Source organism: Dendrobates tinctorius, unplaced genomic scaffold, assembly GCF_039654945.1.
Source record: "Dendrobates tinctorius isolate UK_male_01 unplaced genomic scaffold, ASM3965494v1 ptg000016l, whole genome shotgun sequence".
NCBI classification, from domain to species: domain Eukaryota; kingdom Metazoa; phylum Chordata; class Amphibia; order Anura; family Dendrobatidae; genus Dendrobates; species Dendrobates tinctorius.
In genome coordinates this window covers 53,727,375-53,755,192 of record NW_027361684.1, presented here as the reverse complement: position 1 = coordinate 53,755,192, position 27,818 = coordinate 53,727,375, and the positions used below count along the sequence as shown (strand labels likewise).

The 27,818-nt window shown below is 45.2% G+C and overlaps 1 protein-coding gene across 1 annotated transcript in view; it reads right to left on the bottom strand.

Annotated features, from left to right (window-relative positions):
* The window catches only part of RPS6KA3 (ribosomal protein S6 kinase A3), a 157,225-nt gene that overhangs the window by 106,663 nt on the left and 22,744 nt on the right, over positions 1-27,818 (bottom strand). The window contains 1 exon segment of the mRNA XM_073565856.1: positions 17,527-17,580. Coding sequence (XP_073421957.1) covers positions 17,527-17,580 — 54 coding nt within the window.

The following is a 27,818-nucleotide window of genomic DNA, read 5'->3' as shown; positions in this document are numbered from 1 at the left end:
GAGCAAAAATGGTCGTCTCTGTAGGGTCATCCCGACTGGGATAATTTACATTTGTAGTTGGTTCAAGCGTGTTGTCACCCACATATTAGAATCTAGAGAAGGATGGCTGAATGATCGGGATCATATGTACAGTGGGGCAAAAAAAGTATTTAGTCAGTCAGCAATAGTGCAAGTTCCACCACTTAAAAATATGAGAGGCGTCTGTAATTTACATCATAGGTAGACCTCAACTATGGGAGACAAACTGAGAAAAAAAAATCCAGAAAATCACATTGTCTGGTTTTTTTTTCATTTTATTTGCATATTATGGTGGAAAATAAGTATTTGGTCAGAAACAAGCAAACAAGATTTCTGGCTCTCACAGACCTGTAACTTCTTCTTTAAGAGTCTCCTCTTTCCTACACTCATTACCTGTAGTAATGGCACCTGTTTAAACTTGTTATCAGTATAAAAAGACACCTGTGCACACCCTCAAACAGTCTGACTCCAAACTCCACTATGGTGAAGACCAAAGAGCTGTCAAAGGACACCAGAAACAAAATTGTAGCCCTGCACCAGGCTGGGAAGACTGAATCTGCAATAGCCAACCAGCTTGGAGTGAAGAAATCAACTGTGGGAGCAATAATTAGAAAACCACCATGGTTACTTACCGGTAGCTGGTTTTTCCGGAACCCATGACAGCACCACCTGAGAGAGGGATCCGCCCCGCCAGGACAGGAACCTACTGAGACATAAGGGGCGGCACCTCTCCCCCGCTTCAGTTGGGTTACAGAGCATTGAGAGGACTTCCCGGTTAGTTACATGTTTAATCCAACACCACAACACTCAAAACACCCTACTAATTGTGCACACCCATACAGTGAAAAAGGGGGGGAATGTACGGGTGCTGTCATGGGTTCCGGAAAAACCGGCTACCGGTAAGTAACCATGGTGGTTTTCCCTTCACCCATGACAGCACCACCTGAGAGATTTTTGGAGACTTCGAAACACCTTAGGGAGGGACCACCGCTTGCAGCACCCTTCTACCAAAGGTTAAGTCAGCAGAGGAGGATAGATTTAATCTATAGTGCTTAAAGAAGGTTGAAGGTGAGGCCCAGGTAGCGGCCTTACAAATCTGTTCGATTGATACCTCTGCCTTTTCAGCCCAGGAGGTCGCCACGGCTCTGGTGGAATGAGCCTTGATGCCGTCAGGAATCGGGATACCACTAGCTGAATAGGCTACACTAATGGCTTCCCTAATCCATCTAGCAATAGTCCCTTTTGAAACCCCATAGCCTTTCCTGGCACCCTGAAAAGCTACGAATAGGGACTGTGACCTCCTCCACTGGCTAGTGGCAGATATATATTCTACGAGAGCCCTTTTAACATCCAGACTATGGAATTTTTCCTCCCCCAGATTTTTTGGATTTTCGCAAAAGGATGGAAGGACAATTTCCTGACCCCGATGGAAATCTGATACTACCTTGGGCAGATAACTGGGGTCTGTTCTTAAAACTACCCTATCCTGAAAGACTTGCGTGTAAGGAGGATTTACTGAGAGAGCCTGTAAGTCGCTTATCCTGCGGGCTGATGTGAGGGCTACTAACAGGATTGTTTTTAGGGTCAAGAACTTTAGGGGTAGCTGATGTAATGGCTCATACGGATCTTTTGTAAGGGCTTCTAACACCAGGTTTAAATCCCAGGGGGCTATTCTGGGTATTGGAATAGGCTTAGCTCTATGGCAGGATTTAATAAATCTGGCTATCCACCTATCTGATGCCAGTTTGCAATTGTAGAGCGCCCCTAGTGCCGACACCTGAACCTTAAGTGTGTTTACTGCTAACCCCATCTGCAACCCAGATTGTAAGAACTCTAGGATGGCCCTAATCGGGGGTTCTTTTCCTAACGGCTTACCCAAGAACTGTAGGAACTTATCCCATGTTCTGCCGTAGATGTTAGTAGTCACCGGTTTCCTGCTTTTTAGCAGAGTGGCCACCAGCCCAGGGGAGAACCCCCTATCCATTAAAAGCGACCTTTCAAATTCCACGCCGTCAGATGGAATCCTTTGACCTGAGCGTGCAATATTGGACCCTGAGCTAGTAGGTCCGGGATTTCTGGCAGAACCCATGGATCGGAGAGGGACATCTTCCGTAGCAGAGCAAACCAGGGCCTTTTTGGCCAGAATGGAGCTATTAGAATCACCCTGGCTTGATCGTTTCTGATTTTTCTTACCACAGTTGGGATCAGAGCTACTGGGGGGAACGCGTAAGCCAGTCTGAAGTTCCACTGGATGTGCAACGAGTCCACTGCCCATGGATTTTCCCTCGGGTTTAGAGAGCAGAACCTTTCTGTTTGCCTGTTGTGCTTGTTTGCAAAGAGGTCTATCACCGGTTCCCCCCAAAGCTGAATTATCTTTTGAAAAATGGACCGGTTTAGCGCCCATTCTCCTTGCCTCAGGGTATTGCGACTCAGGAAATCTGCCTCTATGTTTTCTGCCCCTTTTATGTGTAGGGCTGTCACGGAGTGTAGGTGTTCCTCTGCACTGCTCAGAATGTCTGTTGCTGCTTCCATTAAGGAGTGTGATTTTGTCCCACCTTGGTGGTTGATGTATGCCACTGCTACCTTGTTGTCTGACATGATGCGTACGTCTCGACCCTGGAGTAGCGGAATTAAGTGGCTTAGGGCCTTGCCCACTGCCCACAGTTCTCTCAGGTTGGAGGATGCCTTCCTTTCTTGAGGTGTCCAGGAACCCTGACCTATGAGGCCCCTTAGGTGTGCCCCCCACCCCGAGGAGCTTGCATCTGTTAAAATTATATCTGTCGCCTGTCTGTCCCATGGTATTCCTAAGGTCAGATTTGTCCCGTTCAACCACCAGTTGAGAGAGTCTCTGGTTTTTGAGGAAAGCTCCAGCTTCCCTTCCAAACGCCCTCTAAGGCCTGTTTCACACTTCCGTTTTTTCAAATCCGTCAAAATCCGTTGTTTTCCGTAAAAAAACGGATCCGCCATTTTTTGCAGGATCCGTTTTTTTTGTCCCATAGACTACCATTACGGTTACCGCGGATCCGTCAAAAAAACGGATCCGTTTTTAAAAAAACGGATCCGTTTGCATCAGTTTCCGTCAAAAAAACGGAAACGGATCCGTTTGGCGGACACAAAAACGGAAGTGTGAAACAGGCCTTAGTGATCTTTGTGCTCTTAGTATCTCCCCCTGGAGTTGCCGGGTGTGAAACTGAGCCCACCTGACCGCCGGAATACAGGATGTTAGGGTACCTAGTAGGGACATTGCTTTTCTTAATGTCATACATGGTTGGTTTCGGCCCGCCAAGGCCAGATTTTGTACCTTCTCTATCTTGGACTCTGGGAGCAGACACTCTTGCCTTTCTGAGTCCAGTATAAATCCTAGGAAGGTCTGTTTCTTTAGGGGTTGTAATTTTGATTTTTTGAAATTGACTATCCACCCTAATTCTTGCAAGGTGTTGATCACCTGAGTCAACTGTGCTGTACAGTGGTCCTCTGAACTGCCCACTATAAGAAAATCGTCCAGGTATGGTATTATGACCGTATCGTGAATCCGGAGAAAGGCTGTCACTTCCGCTATGACCTTGGTGAAGACCCTCGGGGCTATGGATATGCCAAACGGAAGAGCCCTGAACTGAAAGTGCCTTAGTGTGCCCTGAATATAAAGCGCTACCCTCAGGTATTTCTGGTAATCTGGATGGATAGGGATGTGATAATACGCATCCTTTAAATCGACTACGGCCATGAAGCAATCTTGATGTAGCAGCTTCACTGCCGTAGTCACTGATTCCATCTTGAAGGTCCGGTTCCTTATCCAAAGATTGAGGCGTCTGAGGTTTATGATTGTCCTGAACGACTGATCCGGTTTTTTTATTAGAAAAAGGGGTGAATAAAACCCCTTTCCTTCCTGTAAGCGTGGCACCTCGGACAGTACCCGCTTGTCTATCAGGCTCAGGATTTCTGTTTCTAAGGCCAGTTGTTCTTCGGTCATCTTCCTGATAGGTGTGATGACGACCACGGGTTTTGGCTGACGAATAAAGGGGATTTTCAGGCCTTCTTTTAGGATGCTCAGAATCCAGGTATTGGAGGAGATCTTTTACCAGGCCGGGAAAAAGAGTGCCAATCTCCCTCCTACTGGAATACCGGCGTCATTGTGGTGACTTTTTTGAGGTGGAGGTGCCTCCACCAAACATAAACCCTGATTCTTTCTTTCTTTTATCCTCCCATCTTCTCCTGTCAGCGGGAGGACGCCCTCTATTGAATCTCCCCCTCCGAAAGGGCTGTCTCCTCTGATCCATAGGGAATCTGGGGAAGCCTTTTTTCTTATCGCCTGCTTTCTCCAGAATATCGTCCAAGCTCTTGCCGAACAGGAATCGACCATCGCAGGGGAGAGAGCACAATTTGGCCTTGGACTGAAGGTCACCCGGACAGCCCTTAAGCCATAACGCGCGTCTAGCAGCATTTGATAGTGACGCTGCTCTGGCTGTCAATCGCATAGAGTCCGCCGAGGTATCTGCCAAAAAAGCCGCTGCCCCGTGCAAGAGATACATGTCTGATAAGATCTTCTCTCTTGGGACCCTTGACGCCAGCTTCTCTTCTAACTGCTGCAGCCAGATCATGATGGAGCGTGCCGTGCAGGTGCCCGCTATCGCCGGCTTTAGACCTCCTGCTGTCGCTTCCCATGCGTGCCTCAAATATGAGTCCGCTTTTTTGTCCAGCGGGTCTCTAAGAACCCCTGCATCTTCCAAGGGCAGGGCCGACCTTTTGGAAGATCTGGACACCGCTGCATCTATTTTTGGGACTTTGTCCCATACCTCCGTATCCTTGTATTCAAAGGGGTATCGTCTCTTAGAGGCGGATGGAAGGGCCCCCGATTTTTCAGGCTTTTTCCACTCCTTCTCAATAAGCGCCTGGATTTTCGCGTTTACTGGAAAGGTTCGTTTTTTCCTCTCCTGAAGCCCCCCCAAACATGACGTCCTCTAGGGTTTTAGCCGCCCTTTCTTCCTGTAGGCCCATTGTGGTTCTAATGGCCTTTAGGAGGGCATCTGTATCTTCTACAGGGAAACATGGCTTACCCCCTGTGTCACTATCTGAGGAGTCTGAGGAGGATGATTTTTCCGCCTGAGATGATACTGACGCGGAATCTGAGGGGGAACTAGGGAAATCCTTCTTGCTTTTTTTCCCTTTTTTCAATAAGGACTTAATTGAGCCTTCCATTTCTGACCTGAGGGCAGATATTAGATTGGCTGCGAAACTAGGCGCTTCCTCCGCCATAGTCCGCTGAATGCACGAAGCACAGAGATCTTTTTGCCAGTCTCTTGCTAGGGGAGATTTACATATAGCACAATCCCTATTCTTCTTCTTGCTTCCCGCTTTTCTGGGCCTTTCCTACAGGGTGAAGCATACAATAGAAAACCCCTATTAATATACTGTTAACATTCACGAAGATCACTCACCACCCGTAATCAAGGGTACCGGACTTGGAGGCTGCATCGGAGCACCTGACCCGCGCTCTTTGGACCTTGAGGAGTGCCCCGACCTGCGGCTGGGGCGACTGCTGCTTGAATGGCTTCCATGCTTCCTGCCAGAGGGCTGTGAGGGAGGCAGGGACGCTGAACGTTCCTGCTCGGACTCCATTTTGCACCGCCGATCTACAGCTGTCTTCCTCCTTTTAAATTGCATGCCTCCGCCTGGTGAGCGTCTTCCTCCCCTCCCCCCTGCGACCGCCGGCTCAGCGCTTCAGAAGCCGGCCGGCGTCGCACCCAGCGCCATTACACCGTCGCCTTCTGCTGACGTCAGCCGGCGCACCCAGCATTCCAAGCGCCGCTGACGTCAGCGGCCGGAAGATGCCAGCGTCTCTCCCCTACCACGGGGATCGAGATGCGGCGTGCGCGAGGGGAGGGCGGCGCGGTGGGGGCTTCCCGGAGCCACCGGAATCCCATCCACGCCCGCACGAACCCGGAGCCCCAGGGACCCCGGGGACTGCGCTTCCAGGACCCGACGGCCGGCGCTACAGGTAAGCTACCTGTTCTTCCCGCGCCGGGACGGGCCTGGGTCTTATCTTTTTCTTCGCCCATGACAGGTACCGCCACAGTGGGATTCCTTCCAGGACAGGAACCCAACTGAAGCGGGGGAGAGGTGCCGCCCCTTATGTCTCAGTAGGTTCCTGTCCTGGCGGGGCGGATCCCTCTCTCAGGTGGTGCTGTCATGGGTGAAGGGAAAATGGAAGACATACAAGACCACTGATAATCTCCCTCGATCTGGTGCTCCACGCAAAATCCCACCCCGTGGGGTCAGAATGATCACAAGAACGGTGAGCAAAAATCCCAGAACCACGCGGGGGGACCTAGTGAATGAACTGCAGAGAGCTGGGACCAATGTAACAAGGCCTACCATAAGTAACACACTACGCCACCATGGACTCAGATCCTGCAGTGCCAGACGTGTCCCACTGCTTAAGCCTGTACATGTCCGGGCCCATCTGAAGTTTGCTAGAGAGGATTTGGATGATCCAGAGGAGTTTTGGGAGAATGTCCTATGGTCTGATGAAACCAAACTGGAACTGTTTGGTAGAAACACAACTTGTCGTGTTTGGAGGAAAAAGAATACCGAGTTGCATCCATCGAACACCATACCTACTGTAAAGCATGGTGGTGGAAACATCATGCTTTGGGGCTGTTTCTCTGCAAAGGGGCCAGGACGACTGATCTGGGTACATGAAAGAATGAATGGGGCCATGTATCGTGAGATTTTGAGTGCAAACCTCCTTCCATCAGCAAGGGCATTGAAGATGAAACGTGGCTGGGTCTTTCAACATGACAATGATCCAAAGCACACCGCCAGGGCAACGAAGGAGTGGCTTCGTAAGAAGCATTTCAAGGTCCTGGAGTGGCCTAGCCAGTCTCCAGATCTCAACCCTATAGAAAACCTTTGGAGGAAGTTGAAAGTCTGTGTTGCCAAGCGAAAAGCCAAAAACATCACTGCTCTAGAGGAGATCTGCATGGAGGAATGGGCCAACATACCAACAACAGTGTGTGGCAACCTTGTGAAGACTTACAAAAAACGTTTGACCTCGGTCATTGCCAACAAAGGATATATCACAAAGTATTGAGATGAAATTTTGTTTCTGACCAAATACTTATTTTCCACCATAGTATGCAAATAAAATGAAAAAAAAAAAGACAATTTGATTTTCTGGATTTTTTTTTCTCAGTTTGTCTCCCATAGTTGAGGTCTACCTATGATGTAAATTACAGACGCCTCATCTTTTTAAGTGGTGGAACTTGCACTATTGCTGACTGACTAAATACTTTTTTGCCCCACTGTATATGACCATTCATCGCCACTGATCATCTCCTGTGGGTAAGAGTAAGGATGTGTGCACACATTGCAGATTCTGTCGTGGATCCGCAGCAGATTTGGCCCTGCGGATCCGCAGCAGTTTCTGCTGTGGTGTACAGTAGAGTTTAAGTCAAGGCAAAATGAAAAACGCAGTGCCCACGGTGCGGAATTTTCCGCGCGGATTTGCTGCGGTTTTAAAGCATGTCAATTCTTTGTGCGGATAGCGGTTTGGCACCTGCTCCATGACAGGTGTCAAACCGCAGGGGAAAACCGCTGGCTAATCCGCAGGTCAATGGACCTGCGGATTTTGACAAATCTGCGCGGAAAAATCTGCAGCAGAATCCGCAATGTGTGCACGTACCCTTCAGGTCATGAGATCTGTGGCCAGTCTGGACATCACAGTGCATACTCAAGGAGCCTGAATTAGGCTTTCCAGACACAGGGTTGCAAAAGCTTTTCAACAGTATCCCTGTGTAACAGTCTTTTGGAAGGTTAACATTGTTTTGTTTTATTTTCTAAAGACAAGAATTTGCCCAACCAGATTACAATAAAGTAGTATCATCGGGTAAGGTGACATACTAATGGCCAGGGTATGGCAATGGCCACCATTTAAAGCTTTCCCGAACAGAGACATTAGAAGAGGAGGATGAATGCCCGGGGATGGACACAGTGAGCTATTTTAGGCTGCATATGACTGACATGTTTGTGCTCATTTTCTCAACAATTTTGCTAAACTTGTATATACATTCTGTCTGCAATAAATATGTCCTCAAAAAACAATATTTACAACCTAGATCAAACATATCCCACAGAAATGGAAACAAGTGATGGCGAAAAGGAGTCCAGAGAAGCAGTGATGTGTCACGAAGGGTGACTACTACCACCCAGAAGGAGAATAAATAACCTGTGACCACCCGTCGCTGCCACTACAAACACCTCAGCACAAAGATACATGGGGCAACACCACTGCTGAGCATTATGTGATATGCTACCAATGTTAGCCCCGAGACAAATGCTTTAATATGGGTTGTTTCATGAACATCTCACAGCCAGCAATAGTAAGGTCAGTGTAACCCACTAATCAATACTCAGGAAAAATGGAATAATTAGCAAGGAGAGATACCATTGACTAAAACAGAACTTTTAATGTAATAACTAAAACTGAATAAATCAAGTAATAAACACCACAAAGTGATAAAGTGCTTGTGCTAAAGTTACCAGTGCTTGGTAAAAAATGGTTTCATCTCGCTATTTTCAGTTGGACTTGTCCTCTGCAGGTCACAGGTACGCAGGAGCATGAAGAGTAATTATAAGGCAGGGGAACTCCTGATATTCCCTATCGCGCCCCTGTATTACTCCAGCCCATACAAGGGCAGTCCCCAAGCAAGGCTGCTACGATGTACCCACCAGCATGTGTTGATCAAATGATCTGAAGAATTGATTTAGAGCCTGCGGCTACAGTAATTGCAGTATAAAAAATGGATACCAAAGAGTCAGAAAGATCCAGAGACATGACCCCTTATTCAAATCAGGGAGGGATAATTCTTCAGACCAACAGGTCAGACTCATTTCCACTTATAATTGTTATTGGAGACGAATGCAGGAAATAATTCGACAACACGGGCCGGTTTTATTAACTGACACTACCTTGGCCCAGAACATCCCAGTGGTTCCTCCGTTATCGGCAAGACGGAGAAAACGTTAAGGATTTACTGGTATATAGCGACTATGTGGCTAAGACAACAAACCCCTTGAATCCGGGTAACAGAGGTCCCATCTGGGGATGTTATTCATGTGGTGACTGTAAAAACTAAAATCTAATAAGAGGAACAGATTTCCAATCAGCAGAAGGGAATAAAAACTTTAAACTTCCGTCATCATATCACTTGTAACAGCATGTATGTCATCTACCATGCCACATGTCCCTGTTCCAAGGTATATGTGGGGTTGACATCCCATCAATGGCGCACACGGGTACGAGAGCATGTCAGGGATACAACAAATGCCCAAAAGGTCGAAAATCCCTTGACACTAAAAAACCCTCCCCAGGCACTTTTGCACTTTTCATAACTGTGATTCGAGGGGCCTACAGGTGTTCGGTATTGACCAGATACACTGTGGTATCAGAGGTGGAAATCTGGAGTGCATTCTTTCACAAACAGTGTATGGATGTCCCCAATCGGTTTGAATGAAAAACAGAGCTTTGCCCCATTTTTATAATGATTTTTTTCGGCTTTACATTACACTTTTTGTCCTATGAATAGACTTCTCTATTACTTTTATTTGTATGTTTGATGTGTTACTTACGGTCTGTTTTTACTACCAGACCTAGGGTGAGGCATCTTTTCATAATGGGTTAATGAGGCCATATTTCCGAAACTCTGGAGTGAAGCAGTATTGAACACCTCTTTCTGCTGAAAGTAGCACCTGAATGAGGGAGTAGAAGATGGATAAACATCTACTAATCTCAACATAACCAAAATGAGTGGCCTTAAAGAATGAGGGATACCGCATATGTCAAGTGGAATTATATGGTAATGATAGTCTTCTCTTAGGATGAATGATATTATTACCTTATATTATGAGTGCACATTAACAGGGATTAGGACTCTGCTCCCTCTCTGTTCCCTTTATTCTTGCTCTCTATATTCACTCATATATATTTTTTGGTTTCCTTTTGAAAAAATCTAATGCACCATTTATTTCTCTTGCTTTTATTATATTCATATCTGCACCTTTACATGTTTATTTCCTTTAATATAGAATATACTGTTCATATTTCACTTTACATATGTTTGACACCTAATCTAATTTAGATACTGTTCTAGCTTCACTTTGGCTCCTCTATGTTTGGGGTAACCTCTTATGCTGCATTTGACTCACATATTCACCGCTAAGATGGCGACTTTCGAACTTCTAGTCTTTGACTCCATGAAAATAGCTGCTGTCTTGTGCATGCGTCCTACAGTCTAGGGCTGGGTCTCGTGTCTGTGGCCTCAATGATCCATTTCCGAAAGCAGTGCGCAATAGAAGATGTGAACAATACATACATATAATATATATCAGCGTCACATTTAAAACAGTATTTGCTGTGAAAATGCTACCGCGAAACGCGCGTCGGGATTGCACCAGACCCTGGGGGACACTAACCGTAACGTGGGTAAGCACCACTAATGAAATGGTATACTTTCAGCACACATTGTGTACCATACATATTGAAGGGTGGATTATAGGATAGATCACATATCTATACCATCTGACAGACTGAGCGAAACCACCAGAGTCGAGGGAAGATGGATGGTGCGGGAAAAAAACCCAAACATATTCTTGAGAAAAACCTGTTTCAGTCTGACAGTGATCTGAGACTGGAACGGAGGTTCACCTTCCAATAAAACAATGACCCAAAGCATACTGCTAAAGCAACACTCGAGTGGTTTATGGGAAAACGCGTAAATGTTTTGGCGTGGCCTAGTCAAAGCATAGACTTTAATCCAATTGAGAATCTGTGGTCAGACTTGAAGATTGCTGTTCACCAGAGGGAACCATTAGTGATGAGCGAGTGTGCTCAGGGTTGCAGGGTTCGAGGCTGTTTGACAGCCGCAACACATGCAGGGATGGGTGATCAAACAGGCAATTCCTGCATGACTCATCCAAAGCGACATACAGCTGTAAAAAGGAGGCTTTACAAAGCACTGAGTTCGGGGGGGGGGATATTTATGCACACAGAAGTTTTCAATTTTGTCCAATTTGTTGTTTGCTTCACAATAACAAGAAAACAAAATGTTCACAGTACATAAAATGATGCAAACACTAAAAAAAAAATAAAATGAATAAATTCCAGGTTGTGAGGTACCAAAACACAAAAACTGCCAAGGGGGTGAATACTTTCACAAGCCACTGTAGATCCTATTATAGCTAATCTATTGGAAAAAGATCTATCACATGCATTTTGGTTCTGATCTGAAAGGACGCCATGATGTTACTATGAAGAGAACTAAAAGGGGTTTCCAATAAATAACTTCATTATTTTCGTGCCAGGTCAATGATTGGCTGCAGCAGTGGCATTAGTAGACGGGATGCAGTCGACGCAGAAAGTAAACAGAGGGGGAACACTTCCATGGCAGCACTGGTGCATCGTGGGATTTAACAGACAAGTAGAGTTTGTTCTGTTACTTTAAGGAATTGATACCTAAATGTCTTACTGATACTAGAGAATACTTTCAGTTAGTTGTGCATTCCATTGATGACACAAGTTATTTTGATTTTTTATGAATGATTACTTGGTGAAGGTGACATTGCCTTCAAAATCAACAAGACTTTTTTTTTTGTGTACAACTGCAAACAATTCACTACAAAACAAGTTTCCGGAACGTGGCAGCACTAAACGAAGATGCTGGTAATAAATCAGGCAGCAATTGGCACTTGCAAGAATCCTGCAGTTTCAAGGCATGAGGTTAGACATGTCTAGGAGACGCCTTCCCGAGCTTTGAATGTTCAGAACTCCAAGGATTACAGAAGAGAGTGGCCTGATGCCAGATGCTAGAAACTGAACGAGGAACGGATGTCCGGGGGAACATTACAGGTGACGACACACAGAGAGAAGGAAAATTCATTCCAGATAACATGCCGAGATCTTCCTTGGAGTAATAACACAATCTCTCAAAGTAAGAAAATTCACAATCTGTCAAATTCAAATAAAAAAGAAATGAAATGCAATATGCTAGGGTACAAAATAAGACTAGATAAATGCCAGTCTCATCAGTGGGCCCACATATACTATACATCTATGGCACAGACAGATGTCAGCAAAAACATTTTGCAGCTACAGATCCATATTACTATTAGCCAAAATGGCACAAAAATGTTCTGGAATTAGCAAATAAAAATGCTGAGAGAATATGGCTTACTCTGGACACATAGTTATGGACTATGGTCTAAAGGGAACCGGTCAGGTCAGATAACGCTCTTATTCTGCAGATATGGGGTCAGTCAGCAGATTAATAGAGTTACGATGCCTGGCCGATTTACTGAAAGCGCTGAACCTGGAGAAAGTGAACTTTATTCCTCCGGCTTTCAGTCATGACAGGAGCAATTCCAGTCACCACTCACAACAAGCAGAGCGGCAGCTGTAAGCACGCCCCGGCACGGACTGACAGCCAGCTCAGCACTGCAGCTGTGCAAAGTCAGCTGTCAGTCATAGTATCAGGGCGTGCTTACAGTCACCGCTCACAGCATAGTGATCAGTGACTAAAGCCACGCCGCATCACTGAAAATTGGTGGCTCCTAGGAGGAATAAAATTAATTTTCTCCCAAGTGCAGCAATTTCAGTGTAACGGCTGGGCATGTTCCTAATACTAATAACTTGTGGATAAACTCTATATCTACTGGCTAGCAGGGTTATCAGAACTGCCAGGTTGCCTTAAAATAAATAAATAAATCTTGCAATATTCAATTTGACACCCCAGGACTAAAGACTCAAACTTTCTGTTCTGTCCAACAGAATTTTCAGCAGTCTCATTATCATCACAGGATTACAATGAAATCAGATCATATTAAAAGCAACAGAGTCTGCTTTACCTTACATAACAAATGGTAAAAAGTCACACAAACATTAAAAATATATAAGTACCAACTGAGGGGGACTGCATCAGCCTGTAGTTCAATAACGATAGAAGCAGAAAACATACAAAACATGCTTAATGAAAGTATAAGTAATACAGGTGAGCAATGACTCTACTGATACGTGAGGAGTTACAGAGCCGACCCCTGAAGAGTATCTAGTAGGGGGTGACTGTATTCATGGGGAAAATGTAGACCCAAGTCGACAATTACACTGTACAAAAGAAGGACTTAAGGTGCACTGAAATCTGCTGACTCTCGCCATTAAATGACCGCCAGCCAGCACGTTTGCCTGTCAGCGGTCGTTTAATAGCTCGCTTACACAGGTGGACCGCGCTTCAGATGTGTGTGCAGAACGATCAGTAATAATTAATTTGTGCCCAGGCTGCCCTTGTTCTCAGCAGCTCAGGTCCTGTTTACACCTGTTCATGTGCTGATAAGAACAATTAACTTTTAGGCAAACCAAAACTATAATTTCATCTAAATAACAAGTGTTCCCCGGTCAATGCATAGTGTAAATCCACCTTTGCTGGAGATCGCTGCTGAGTCACAAGTTTTGTGGCGTAACAGCGGTCTCACCAGCGAGATCGCTGTGTGTGACACTTCTCAGCGACCGGCCCCCCTGTCGGGTATCGCTGATCGTCCTGGAATGTCCAGGACATTTTTTTGATCGCTGGTCTCCCGCTGGCCAGCACGCATCACTGCGTGTGACATGCTCTTAGCGCAGCGCTTAGAAACCCTCTGTGTACCTTAGTTGCCAGCGAACTGGTGCAGGGAGCTGGTAACCAAGGTACACATCGGGTTTCTAAGTGCCGCACGCCACTTAGATCCCGGATGTGCACCTTGGTTACCAGCTCCCTGCACCAGCGCGCTGGTAACTAAGGTACACAGTGGGTAACTAAGCGACGTGCGTCGCTTATTACCCATGTGTCGCTGGTGCTAATAGCTGGTGAAGCTGCCTGTTTGACAGCTCACCAGCAATCATGTAGCGACACACCAGCGATCCTGACAAGGTAATATCGTTGTCGGGATCGCTGGTGCGTCGCTATGTGTGACGGGGCCCTAAATCTCAATAAGGCTTCTTAAAAGATGTGGTCAGGTCTGAAGGCATGTGAAAATGTACTTTTTGTTAAAAATCACAGATTGTGACATAAAAAGTTGGAAAAAAAGTGACAAATGTTTTTTCATGAACACATTTCACAAAACAACCTGATTTAAACACTAGTCATACATATTCCCCTTATCCTGTTTGGGCCGGCCAACATGAGCTGAAAACATTGTGACATGACACGATAACTATGGAAAACTAGGAATTGGTTCACTCCATCTAAAATGTAAAAAAACAAGTGAAGATCCAAGGAAAATAAGCAGATAACTAACAGCTAAAACAAAAGTTTTACATATAAAAGTTACAAGCTACAGTGATTTGTACAAAACGCCACAGAAATCACACCTTGATCTGATCTACAGTAGCTGACTGTTGTACAGGTGAAGAGCCGCAAGGTAGATGTAGTACCGCACGGTACTGAAGGGAGGCGCTACTAGACTGCTAATACGGTAAGTTTATGCACTTCAGTAATGAAGGTATTATATCAGAGACATGGTTATGCTAAAGGGATTATCTTCCAAAGAGGAAGCAGCATTAAGACGTTCACCAACCGGCATCATATTTTCCTGGTTGTCGCTGGTTTACACAGATATACCACAATTCAGATGAGCACTGAGTGACGTGTAAAAGCTCGTTCAGTGCTGTAGGCAGCCATTGTTCTCAGCAGCACAAACCTTATTTACACAGAGCGATGTGCAGCCGAGAACAATGACCTTTCACAAAAAACAAAAACAAAAGACATTTAACTTAAGGAATCAGAGTTTTGCTCGCTCATTGAGGTATCGGTAGCCCGTCTACACTGCGCGCTTACTCTGACGTGGAGGGCTCCTAGGAAGAACGCTTCACAACCTTACAGTGTAAATGGACGTTTACAAGTGCAGTAGATGATAGATCATTGCTACCTACAGGATTTTATGTGGGACGCGGTCTTACTTTACAATGATAGCAATAAGTGCATCCAAAGACGTGAATCCGGTAAAATGGTGGCATGACATCTTGGGGCTCAGTTCAATCTCAATTCAACCAAAATTCCAGACGTGCAGTAGGTAGAGACCGAGGCTCTGCCAGACTATATTTTCTAGCACAGCATGGAACATTTAAACCAATCTATCAAACTCAACCAAAAGCATGGCGATCAGACACGATCAGCATTTGTACTCGTAGCATTGTAAAAGAGTTGGGGTTAATAAAAACATTTCTTCCAGCCATGAACTGTTTCTGCTAAATACACTCCACCATAGTGTACCACCGCTCTCACAGTACAGAAGCCTGGTCCCATCGCTGGAGGTTGAACACTTTGTTTCTAGTTTCGATACAGATCTCTTATGTACTATATCTACATGCAAACTTAAAGGGGTTGTCCAGATAAAAAGAAGTTATTGCCTATCCTGATGGGGGTCCAACCGCTAAGGCTAGTTTCACACTAGCGCTTTTGAGCGCAGCGACGGCCTGCGTACGGCCGCCGCTAAGCCCCGCCCCCTGCCGCGCCTCCGCCGGTAGCTCTGCCTACCGGCGCATGACGCTGCATGCGTCCCCTATCTTTATCACTGGGGGCGCAGGCCGTGCGCAGTATACGTTTGGCGGCGCATGCGCCTTTTTGACGGTGCGCCAAGCGCAATCAAACTGCAGCAGGTTGCGTTTGGCGCAGGTCGGCGCACCGTCAAAAGGACGCATGCGCCGCCAAACGCATACTGCGCACGGCCTGCGCCCCCAGTGATAAAGATAGGGGACGCAGGACGCATGCAGCGTCATGCGCCGGTAGGCGGAGCTACCGGCGGAGGTGCGGGGCTTAGCGGCGGCCGTGCGCAGGCCGTCGCTGCGCTCAAAAGCGCTAGTGTGAAACTAGCCTAAGACCTGCACCAACCATCAGAGCAGAGCATGTAGTGAGAATACGCACGCTTGACTGTTGCTCCATTCATTTACTATGGAGATTCAGAGAACTTGGCTTGGCTTTTTCAAGTTACATATAGACTTAATGGCGATGTGGTTGGGATCCAACCTGCCGCTCCATTTTGTATTGGGGATACAATTTCTCTGTCAATTGGTGTGGGTCCCAGCGGTGGGAAACGCACTGATCTTCAACTTATAAAGGTATTGTCCAGTGAAAACAAATATAGTACGTGAGTACAACCTATATAGTTCATATTTGTTGCTGCATTGGTCAGGAATAATTTTTTATTAAATAGTCTAAAGAGTTACTTGGTGCCCACATGTTGTGGCTCAGCAGCTCAGTGTACCTTGCCATCTTCTTGTTTTCTATCTAGGGAACATGCACTGAGCTGCTCAGCCACTCCAAGGGTTCACCAAGCAACTCTAAGGCCATGTGCACACGATGCATTTTTCATGCGGATCCGCAGCGGATTTTACCGCGCAGAAACGCTGCAGATCCGCAAAGTGATTTACAGTACAATGTAAATCAATGCAAAAAAAACCCCAAAAAACGCTGTGCAGAAGCTGCGTTTTTTCCGCGCGGTTTTTGTGCGGTACAAAAAATGCAGCATGTCACTTCTTTTGTGCGGTTTTGCACCTGCTCCATTCTCCAAATCCGCAGGGGGGGAAAACTGCACAAAAACAGGAAGAAATCCACAGGAAAAATGCAGGTCATTTGACCTGCGGATTTCCTCAAATCTGCGCGGAAAAATCCTCAGGAGGAAAATCTACGTGTGCACTTAGCCTAAAGCATATTTTAATACAAAATTATTTCTGGCCACGTAGTAATGAATTTGGACATTAAAAGATACTTTTTTTTGTTAATTATGGCTAAGTCCCATACACAATGCTGTGCTAGGTTTGAACAGTCGTCGTGTGTGTGACAGACTACATCTAAATAAGCAAATCTCGTAATACCCCCCCTTTTATATATAAACCAATGACCAATACCAAAATGAATGTGACATTATACGATTTATAGGACATAATACAAATACACAAATATGAAAAATGATGCTAAATTCAAATAATTCAATATATGACTTATTAGTGATGAGAAATTAGTGAACCACCTCTATAATCGCTTTGATATAAAACTCGGTTAGGTCTCTTGTGAAGAGCAGAAAGAAGGTAAAAGGAATCTCATCACGCCCTGTCTGACTGACCCCAACCTCTACTATAGCGTATGGCTTCAGCTTTCAATATTCTAATAAGGTGTTGAACATAACTTTTTTAAAAACTTTTTTTTTTTCAATTTTTCACCATTATTTTAGTCCTGCTTATATTATATGGTGTAACTTTCGATCTCCTTTGAAGCTCAGCATACAGCTTTATAGGTGAACCAAGATGATGGGGACAAGGGCCTTCAGCAGGTTCCCAAGTGCCATAATAACTGATCAGCACCCTGAAGTCTCATCACAGGGTGCCGATGGGAACCGGGAAGAGAAACGTGATTTTGTGACGGCTACCATGTGTATACGGAAAAAAAATTACATGTTTGTTATTCATTGCAACATTCAAAGAAAACTTACACCGTTTTCATTGTCTTCTTCACACATGGATTCCTCGGCAAACTGCTGTCCATTCTGTAATGGAAATAAAGTATTTTATTAGTCTTAATATTTCATATAAAACTATTCAAAATTACATAATGCACCAAAAACTTCAAGGGAACCGGTCATCAGTTTCATGCTGCTCAGACCACGGGTAGCACGGATTAGACACTAGCTGCATTCATGCATGTTTTACTCTGCGGCGTTCTGGAAATTATCAGGGACAAGTCTGAGGCTGGTCCCTGGTGGCTTCTCCCCGTCCATCTCTATACTGACAGGTCTGTGTGTACATTGGGAGACACCGGTCACGAAAAGGAATCGAGGCGGGAAAAAGCGTCCCAGTACCTGCCACAGATAGTCCACAACCAGCTTTTCAAAGTTTGTTTTCTCTGCGATGCCACTGAGTTTCAGAGTAAAACAAAATTGTGGAGATTTCTCAAGCTTTTTGAAAATGGACAGCGCACACTTACAACTCAGGAAGGATACCATCAGCGTGCTGCCCGGTTTTCTCAAGGACCCATTCACTGCGATTCTTTTTCCATACTAGCAACGTCTATTGTCACCACATCCTTCTAATCAATGTTTGGCAGGTCAGAAATGGCTATTGGTTGGGTCTTGGAATTTAGATTCCCACCCGTCGCTAAGAGAAATTGCCTTCATCTAGCCGTAACCTGTCGCAGATTTTGAATCCAACTTTAGTAAATTCAGTTGTATAAATTAGAAATTGCAAAACAACTCCACTCGCTTCTGCGTCGGGGTGTGAGCAGGGCCAGAGAAATCGCATGTACAGTCACTCTCGCATGCCAGCAGATATCTGTAGATGCAATGTCACAGTCCCTGCTCATTTCCATGGTAGTGAGTAGAGCTAGAGTAGCCCTTAAAGGGAATCTGTCACCCCTTTTTTGAGATATCATATAATGATATCATTCAATTGTGTGTCACATAAGGATTCTCTTCGTACTTTTGCTTCCCCCTGACCCCGCACCTTTCATGCATAAATACCTTTTTTACATCGGTTCAGATGTGTGTAAACTGCTGCTGTCCGGTCCGATGGGCGGGGCTTATTCACCTGCTCCCCCCTCCCTGTCTTGCTCTACGCATTTCTTCTTGTGTAGAGCAAGACAGGGAGGGGGGGGGGGAGCAGGTGAATAAGCCCCACCCAGCGGACCGGACTGCGGCAGTTTACAAACATCTGGTCAACTGGACACTCTTGTACATGGTGGAACAATTGCTGCACTAGATGGAGCTTCCTCTGACCAGCACCAGGTACTGTTAAAGGGAGTAATAAACATCAGACACAGCCATAACCAGCAAGTACAGTGCCATTGTATAAGTTTGGGCACCCCCAGTCAAAATTACTGTTGTTGTGTACAGTTAAGCAAGTTGAAGATGAAATGATCTCTAAAAGGGCTAAAGATGACCGTTCCTTTTTATTTTAGGAAAAAATATATTTTACATTTTAAAAACTACGAAAAGGAAAATGGGCCGATGCCAAAGTTTTGACACCCTGCATAGTTAGTAGCTAATAGCACAGTTTGTAAATACTTGACTTAGCCAGCTAAGGCCTCTCTCACACATCAGGTTTTCGCCGTCAGGCGCGATCCGGCGCTTTTGACAGAAACCGGATCCGGCGAAATGCAATGCCGGATCCGGTTTCCCCCCCCATTGACTTGCATTTGCTCCGGATCGCGCCGGATGGCCATGCGTTTCATCCGGTTTTCGCCGGATCCGGCAATGTGTCGCGATCCGGCGTCTGGAAAAAACGTCTACTGTAACGTTTTTTGTCTCCGGCGAAAAAGCCGGACACGCCGGATCCGGCGCGTCCGGCTTTTTCACACAATGAAAGTCTATGAGCGCCGCAATGCGCCGGATCCTGCGAAAGCCGGATCCGGTGGCCGGATCCGGTTTTTTTGGTCTGAGCATGCTCAGTAGCTCTGCCCACAAGACATATATAAAAGCAAGACAGTGGGACCCACAGCCACACCCAACATGCCACCCAAGCCAAGAACCAGGAGAAGGCAGCAGACATCTGCAGCACCATCAGCACCACCACCACCCCAAATGGAGCAGCAAATGGAACATGCTGAGGAGGGGAGTCCAGAAGCAGATGAGAGACGGTAATTATCAAATCCCCCATTCCTCCAAACTAGGGCCATGGAATATCAAGATATTCATTGGCCCTTTGTTTCTCTTTATTCAACAGCCGCCAAAGAGATGCAGCAGCAGCAGCAGAAATGGCATCACTGGCAGCAGCAACAGCAGCAGCAGCAATACCCACAGCCATGGAGTCTGGCCATCAACAGGACAGCACATCTTCTTCTGGGAGCCCTCCCTCGCATCGTCAGCGTTTGACGGTAAGTTTTTATTTCCAAAATCCATCATCTCTGTAATATATGTCTATTCATTGACTTTTATTTCAAAACAGGAATCAAAAGATGAAGAGGAGCTCCCAGAAGAAGAAGGAAGGGGTGGACAGACACCTGGAGTGGGCTCACAATTGGTAAGTTTTTTGCATCAAACGCAGAAACACAACATCACACTACACATAGAAAACAATGTTCTGCAGACCACACACAGCAAACAAATGCCTACATCCAAAGACATAACATTTTTTGTTTTCTTCTCTAGTATTCCCAATCTGGTGCTCGGCCAAGAGGTCCTCGCAGTGCCTCCCAGGGTCGTCGGCGACAGCAACGCGGCGGTCACCAGCGTGTAAGTATAAATATTTTTGCTTTGTTTTTTTGCACTTTTTATTTCATTTCTTTTGTGGAGGCTAATTATGTTATTTTTGTCTTTTTCTTTAACAGCCTTCACAGCGTGCTCCCGACTCTGACGGTGAGGATGGAGGGATTGATGTGGACCGCCTCATCGATCTCGTCAGAGAAAGGGAGCCGCTCTGGAATATGGCTGACCGCCGCCACGCTGACCTGATAGTTACCCGACGACTCTGGGAGGAAATCTGTTCTCTCCTTGTGGGCCGCTGGGAGGACCTCGAAGCTCGGGCCCAGATTAAAGAGCGTAAGTATATACAGTACCAGTTGCTTGATGTAAACCAGTGTTTCCCGAACTCCAGTCCTCGTGGTCCCCACGGATCATGTGTTCAGGATTTCTATTTACTATGGAAATCCTGAAAACATGACCCCTGGGGACCATGAGGACTGGAGTTTGTGAAACACTGATGTTGTATACTAACCACTCCTTTCTCATTTCAGGGAACAGAATTGTGAATCGGTGGCGGTCTGTGAGGGATCGTTTCAAGAAGGAGTTCAATAAAGAGATGCGGGCCCCGAGTGGCTCTGGAGGACGCAGGAGCAAGTACAAGTACGCACAAGCCCTGTCGTTCCTCCGGGAAACAATGCTCACCAGAAGGTAAATATTACACACCACATGTGAAAAAAATGTTAGATGTAACTTTTTTTTTTCAGCCAGGGCCATACCATGTCAGTATTTTAATTGTTTTTTTTTCTCTTTATTACACAGCACGGTGAGCAGCACTCGGGAGCCTGCACGATTGGACCCTTCTGAGGCGATCCCTGAGGAGACCGGCACCGAGGGACACTTCGACCGCCCCGGTACATCTGCACCTTCCCACACATTTGACCCATCTGTCCCATCCACCAGCACAGGAGCATAGTGGCCGCCTACATTACACGAAGCTGCTGGTGAGATCGCTTTCCCTTTACCCCACCCTTCTGCCCCTGCCACCTCTAGTACACCTGCGGGTACTGGGCGGCAGCGGCAGAGGGGTCAGGAAAAGACTTATGCGCAAGAGTTCTTGCATCTGAATGCATCTTTCCAGAACTGTCTCAAAGTCTTGTCAGAGCAAATCTCCGCAGGCTTTCAGCAGATCAACTCCAGCATTCTGGAGGTGAAGACACTTCTGCAAACCATGCATTCAGAAGCAAGATCTTCGCCAAACCACACCTTTTTCAGGTCTGTTGTGGAGCGCATGGAAACGCTATCTCCTACCCAGCAGATGCATGTAATGCATTCGTGCCACGGTGCTCTACAGCAGGTTACCTCCCAGCCTCCACCTCCCACCACTGTAGTTCCTCCACCTGCACCCCCTCCAGCCACTTTCCATCCTCCCCCTCCTATTACATCTGCACCCCCTCCAGCCACTTTCCATCCTCCCCCTCCTATTACATACCAGCAACCTCACCAGTACCAGCAACCTCCCCAGTACCAGACATCTCCCCACTTCCAGCAACCTGCCCCGTACCAAACTCCTTCCCCGTACCAAACTCCTTCCCCGTACCAAACTCCTTCCCCGTACAACTTTCCATCAACATCATCTGCTCCTACAGTCCCTGCCCAACCCTCCACTCCACCGCCCACCACCTCTTCTGCCTCCCACATGTCCACCCATTCTGTAGCTTTTTCCACACCATCACCTCTAATTGTTCCTTCCCCACCACGATCCCAGTCCTCTCTCCACACACCCAGTGTCGAAGTGTCCCGCAGCCCCTCCAGCAGTATTTCCACCCCACAGTACACAGATTTGTAATGTGTGTTTTTTGTAATAAAAATGCCCATTGGGTTTAAAACCTTTATTAAAAAAGTTTTTTGCACTTTAAAAACATTTTACAAAAAAAAAAAAAAAATTTAAATAAAAGTTAAATTATCGTTTCACAATGGTTGTCTGTCATTTCTTTCTGCGGCGAACTATGTTTTAAAAAAAGGTTAAATACAGGGTATTTCAAAGGTAAAAAGGTATTCAAAACCAGGTATATAACTGTGGGTAAATTTTAGCTTTTTGCCACAGTTGTGTTCCTGGTTGTGTTTGAAGCAAAGTATTTCACCTAAAAAGTTGTGTTTATTGTTGGTGATTTCCTACCAATGTACACAACTTTTGTTAAAAGGTGAAATACTTTGCATAAAACACAACCAGGTACACACCTGTGGCCTAAAGGTAAAAATAGTAAGACCATGACAAGATAGCCAACTTTGGTTGGCAAAGGTATATACTGTTGGTCCAGAAGGTACACAAGTTTGGTTAGGGCACAAATCTTTCACACTCTGTTATCCTGCCAGTGTACTCTGCCTTGAGGTGACAAAGTATAGTGCAAAATTGTCCCTCATTACTGAAACCGTCACAGAACTTCTAGTGGTAATATTTCCAATGACAACATCCATCTTCGCCAGTAACTTGCTCTTCTCTCCAACCTGCACTTTCTTCTCTACAACCTGTCAAAGAAGGGCTGTAGGAACATGCTATATCTAGTTTTCCAGTAGCCAATCCCGTTCGGAAGGCCACAAGGGTAAATTTTAAAAACCGGATCCGGCGTAATCCGTCGAAAAACGGATATAAAAACGGATAGAAAAACGGATGAACCGGATGAGACGGATCCGGTTTTGTCTGTCAAGAACAAGACGGATCCGGCAGAAAACCGGATCCGGCACTTCAGGTTTTACAAAACATTTGCCGGATCCGGCATTCCGGCACGACGCCGGATCGCGCCTGACGCCGAAAACCTGATGTGTGAAAGTAGCCTAAGAGTCTTTCAAATTTGTTTTGAGGGATGGTCATCCATTCTTCCTTGGGAAATTCTTCCAGTTCTGTGAGATTCCTGGGTCGGCTTATATGCACTGCTATTTTGAGGTCTAGCTACAGACTTTCAATGATGTTCAGATTAGGGGACTTAGAGGGCCATCGGGAAACCTTCAGCTTGCGCCTCTTGACGTAGTCTATTTTACAGATGGTGCTATGTTTGCGCCAAGAATCTGTTGAAATTTCATACAGGAAAGATGTATATCTTTGTACCGTGTTAGCCAGTGGATAGAAAAATATTCAGGATTGAGAGTCCTCAGTAGTTGATACCTTTTAATGGCTAACTGAAAAGATGGTAATACATTGCAAGCTTTCGAGACTACTCAGGTCTCTTCATCAGGCTAGACTAATACAAAATCTGAATATGAAATATGTGACTTCAGATTTTGTATTAGTCTAGCCTGATGAAGAGACCTGAGTAGTCTCGAAAGCTTGCAATGTATTACCATCTTTTCAGTTAGCCATTAAAAGGTATCAACTACTGAGGACTCTCAATCCTGAATATTTTTGAAATTTCATTGAATCCATTCTTCCCACGACCCGTTAGAGGTTCCTTTGGCTGCAATACAACCCCAAGGCATAACTGATCCACCCCCATGCTTAATGGTTGGCAAGATGTTAATTTCCTGAAATTCTGTACTTTTTTTTTCTCCACATATACCTTTAATCATTGTGGCCAAATAGTTCTATTTTAATCTCATCAGTCCACAAGACTTGTTTCCAAAATGCATCAGGCTTGTTTAGATGTTCTTTTGCATACTTCTGAAGCTAAATTTTAAAGGTGAGGATGCAGGAGAGGTTTTCTTCTGATAACTTTTCAATGAAGGCAGAACAATGTACCACAACTGCAGAATCTGCTAAATCTTTCTGAAGGTCTTTTGCAGTCAAGCAGGGGTTCTGAGTTGCCTCTCTAGCAATCCTTCAAGCAGCTCTCACCGAAATTTAGCTTGAACTTCCAGACCTCATCTTTACCTTCACTGTCCCCCTTAATTGTCATTTCCTAATTACATTTCCAACCAAAAAAAGACAACATGAAAACACTAAGCTATCTTTTTATAGCCTTTTCCTGCTTTGTGAGTGTCCACCATTCTCATTTTCAAAGTCCTAGGCAGCTGCTTAGAAGAACCCATGGCTGCTGTTTTGGGGCACAAGGTTAGAGGAGGCTGGGTTTTTAGTAAGCTGGGAAATTTGCATCACCTGACCTTTCCTAATGATGATAGTGAACGAGCCATAAACTTCACAGGTTAATTAAAGTCTGAAACCTTGGTCAAAGTTATCCGAGCACACAAACCTCCAAGGGTGCCAACTTGTTCATAGGCCCATTTTCCTTTCTAGACTTTTTAAAATGTAAAAAATGACTATAATTTTTTGCCTAAAATACAAAGGAATTTAGGCCTTTAGAGATAATTTCATATTCCGCCAACTTAACTGTTCACAATAAGGCTGCGTTGACACGCTGCGTTTTTTTTTGCGTTTTCGCAGCGTTTTTCAACGCGCGATTTTGCCGCAAAAAAAAAGCATCCCATGCAATCCTATGGGATTCTGCAATGCTGTGCTAATGCTGCGGATTTTCCCACGGCGGAATTGCATCACGGAAAAATACGCAGCATGCTCATTATTTTGCGGAGTCGCGGCGATTCCGCACCCATAGAATTACATTGTTCCGCTTACTTCCCGCATGTGGCTGTGCCCACCATGCGAAAAGTAAGCAGAACATTTGCGGATGGTACCCACGGTCCGGAGGAGAGGAGACTGTCCTCAGGGCTGTGAGTACCAGATCTCTGTAAAAAATAGAATAAAATTTTTTTTTTAAAAATCGGGTTATATTCACCTTCCGGCGTTCCGCGCAGCCTTCCCGGGCCTCAGCGATGCTTCCGTTCCCAGTAATGCCTTGCGAGACCTTTGATGACGTCGCGGTCTCGCGATAATGTAGCGGTACCTATTCCTCGCGAGACCGCTACATTATCGCGAGACCGCGACGTCAAAGGTCTCGCAAGGCATTACTGGGAACAGAAGCATCTCTGAGGCCCGGGAAGGCTGCGCGGGACGCCGGAAGGTGAATATAACACCATTTTTTAATTATTTTTAACATTATATCTTTTACTATTGATGCCACATAGGCAGCCTCAATGGTAAAAAGCTGGTCACACTCGTCAAACACTGTGTTTGACGAGTGTGACCAACCTGTCAATCAGTTCTCCAAGCGATGCTACAGATCGTTTGGAAAACGCTAGCATTCTGCAAGCTACAAACGCTACAATAGTTCTATTTTAATCTCATCAGTCCACAAGACTTGTTTCCAAAATGCATCAGGCTTGTTTAGATGTTCTTTTGCAAGGTCTCGCAAGGCATTACTGGGAACAGAAGCATCTCTGAGGCCCGGGAAGGCTGCGCGGGACGCCGGAAGGTGAATATAACACCATTTTTTAATTATTTTTAACATTATATCTTTTACTATTGATGCCACATAGGCAGCCTCAATGGTAAAAAGCTGGTCACACTCGTCAAACACTGTGTTTGACGAGTGTGACCAACCTGTCAATCAGTTCTCCAAGCGATGCTACAGATCGTTTGGAAAACGCTAGCATTCTGCAAGCTACAAACGCTACAATAGTTCTATTTTAATCTCATCAGTCCACAAGACTTGTTTCCAAAATGCATCAGGCTTGTTTAGATGTTCTTTTGCATACTTCTGAAGCTAAATTTTAAAGGTGAGGTTTTCTTCTGATAACTTTTCAATGAAGGCAGAACAATGTACCACAACTGCAGAATCTGCTAAATCTTTCTGAAGGTCTTTTGCAGTCAAGCAGGGGTTCTGAGTTGCCTCTCTAGCAATCCTTCAAGCAGCTACAAACGCTTGCAAATCGCTAGTTTTTCCGCGAGAAAATCGCGGGAATTTAAAATGCTGCGAGAGTTCCACTATGTGTGCACATAGCCTAACAGTAATTTTGACTAGGTGTGCACAAACTTACATGCCACTGTAAAAGGAATCTCATGTAAACCAAAGATAAAAGCTAGTTACATATATTATCCAGCACAACCCACACGTTCTCAGACAAAAACTAAGGAACATTATGCTAAGAAACAAACAACCCCTGAGCTTCAAGTTGTATGTGTAAAGAAGCTGAACACAAAGTACTATGAAAAAAAAAGCTTACTTTGAAACAATTATGCCAAGAGAAAATTCACATGAAACCCTTAATAGAAAACTACTCTAACCTTCAAATGTACCGCACTGAACAAAAAGCTAATGTCCAAAGTGATCAGGAGATGAGTGGTGCTGTCAATCATATTAGGTCACAGGAACTACCACCACTTATTCCCTTCTTTGCCAAAGTCAATAACAGAGGCTTAGGTGAGAAAAACAGTGGGCATGGTAATTGCACATAAAGGGCCTGATGCATCACTGCTTTCATGCCAGAATTTTCGTGTAAAAGCTTTGAAGAGTCCCAAAATTTAGGAGCAACTAAAAGTTGTACCAGAATTTGCTACTTTTGGCGGTCTCATGCCAGTTCGGCCTGCTCTGACGAAATGTGTGGAGCTGGGGTACAACATCAAATTCAAGATGAGCGGCAGCGCTTGCTACGTCAGCAGGAGCTGGAGTAGGATTTATGACGAGGTGCACACAGAGTTGTACGCCACTCAACAGGCTCTACTGACCCATGAAAAGGCTTCTCTTCATTAATCAGGAACGTCTGACTCCAGACCAGCACACCCCCTCATCGAGACCGAAGTGGCCAAATTTTTCTCTTAATGTTAGGATTATACAGCCATTGCGACATGGATTTTTAAAGTACACCAGCTTCATCAGATCTAAGATCTATTTAAGAATGTATGTAGTTAGTAAGGTTAAATCTTTTATACAGATCCGCTGCTCCAGATACATCACAGTGGTTCATGCTGCTTGATATTGCGGTGCATCTTTAGCCTGTCTAATTTTAGTTTACACTATTACTTCATTCCAGAAATTTTCAGCAAAATTTTGTCACAGCATCACGCCACAACCCTCTCTTCACTAAGCCTTTGCTGCCTATCCGGCAAGGATTAAAAACACATGTGACATGAACAAATGTGAACAAGTCTGTTGGACAACAGACTTGTTCACATTTGTGCATGTCACATGTGTTTTTAATCCAGTTTTTTTCGTGCTTATGCATGATTTGAGAGACCCCACCCCTCTCTTGTGTGACATGCACATAAGGAGCTGTCTTACACCACGTGCCCATACTAGAAAGCGCCTGTCTTAATCCTGCTCATTTAAACACTGTTCATATGTTCATGTTTTAAACACATTAGATAGGGACTGCTTCAATACGGGTTACCTTGACGCGGTGGAGCAGCTTGGTATACATTTTTTTGCAAAAAAACGTATCGACTAAAAACCCTGTATTTGTTGTTACCTTTTATCAGCACTTGCTGACTACTGTCATATGTCTTACTGCAAGGTATTTCTGCACATTTGTCATTCTGTGCTTTTTGTTTGTGTTTCTATCCGGCAAGGAGCAGAAACTGTCTAAAATACATAATAAATACGGTGTCTGTCATGAGACACTTTTTTGATGCAAGAATGGACAGAACTCAGTCGCGTTCAGCAGAAAAACCTCCCGAAGTGTTAAGCCGCGTCACACTGTCCATGGTGTACACCACCAATAGATGACCGACACTTAAAACACAAACTATAATAGAAAAGCAAAAACCTGCTGCCAAGAAAATGCAAAGC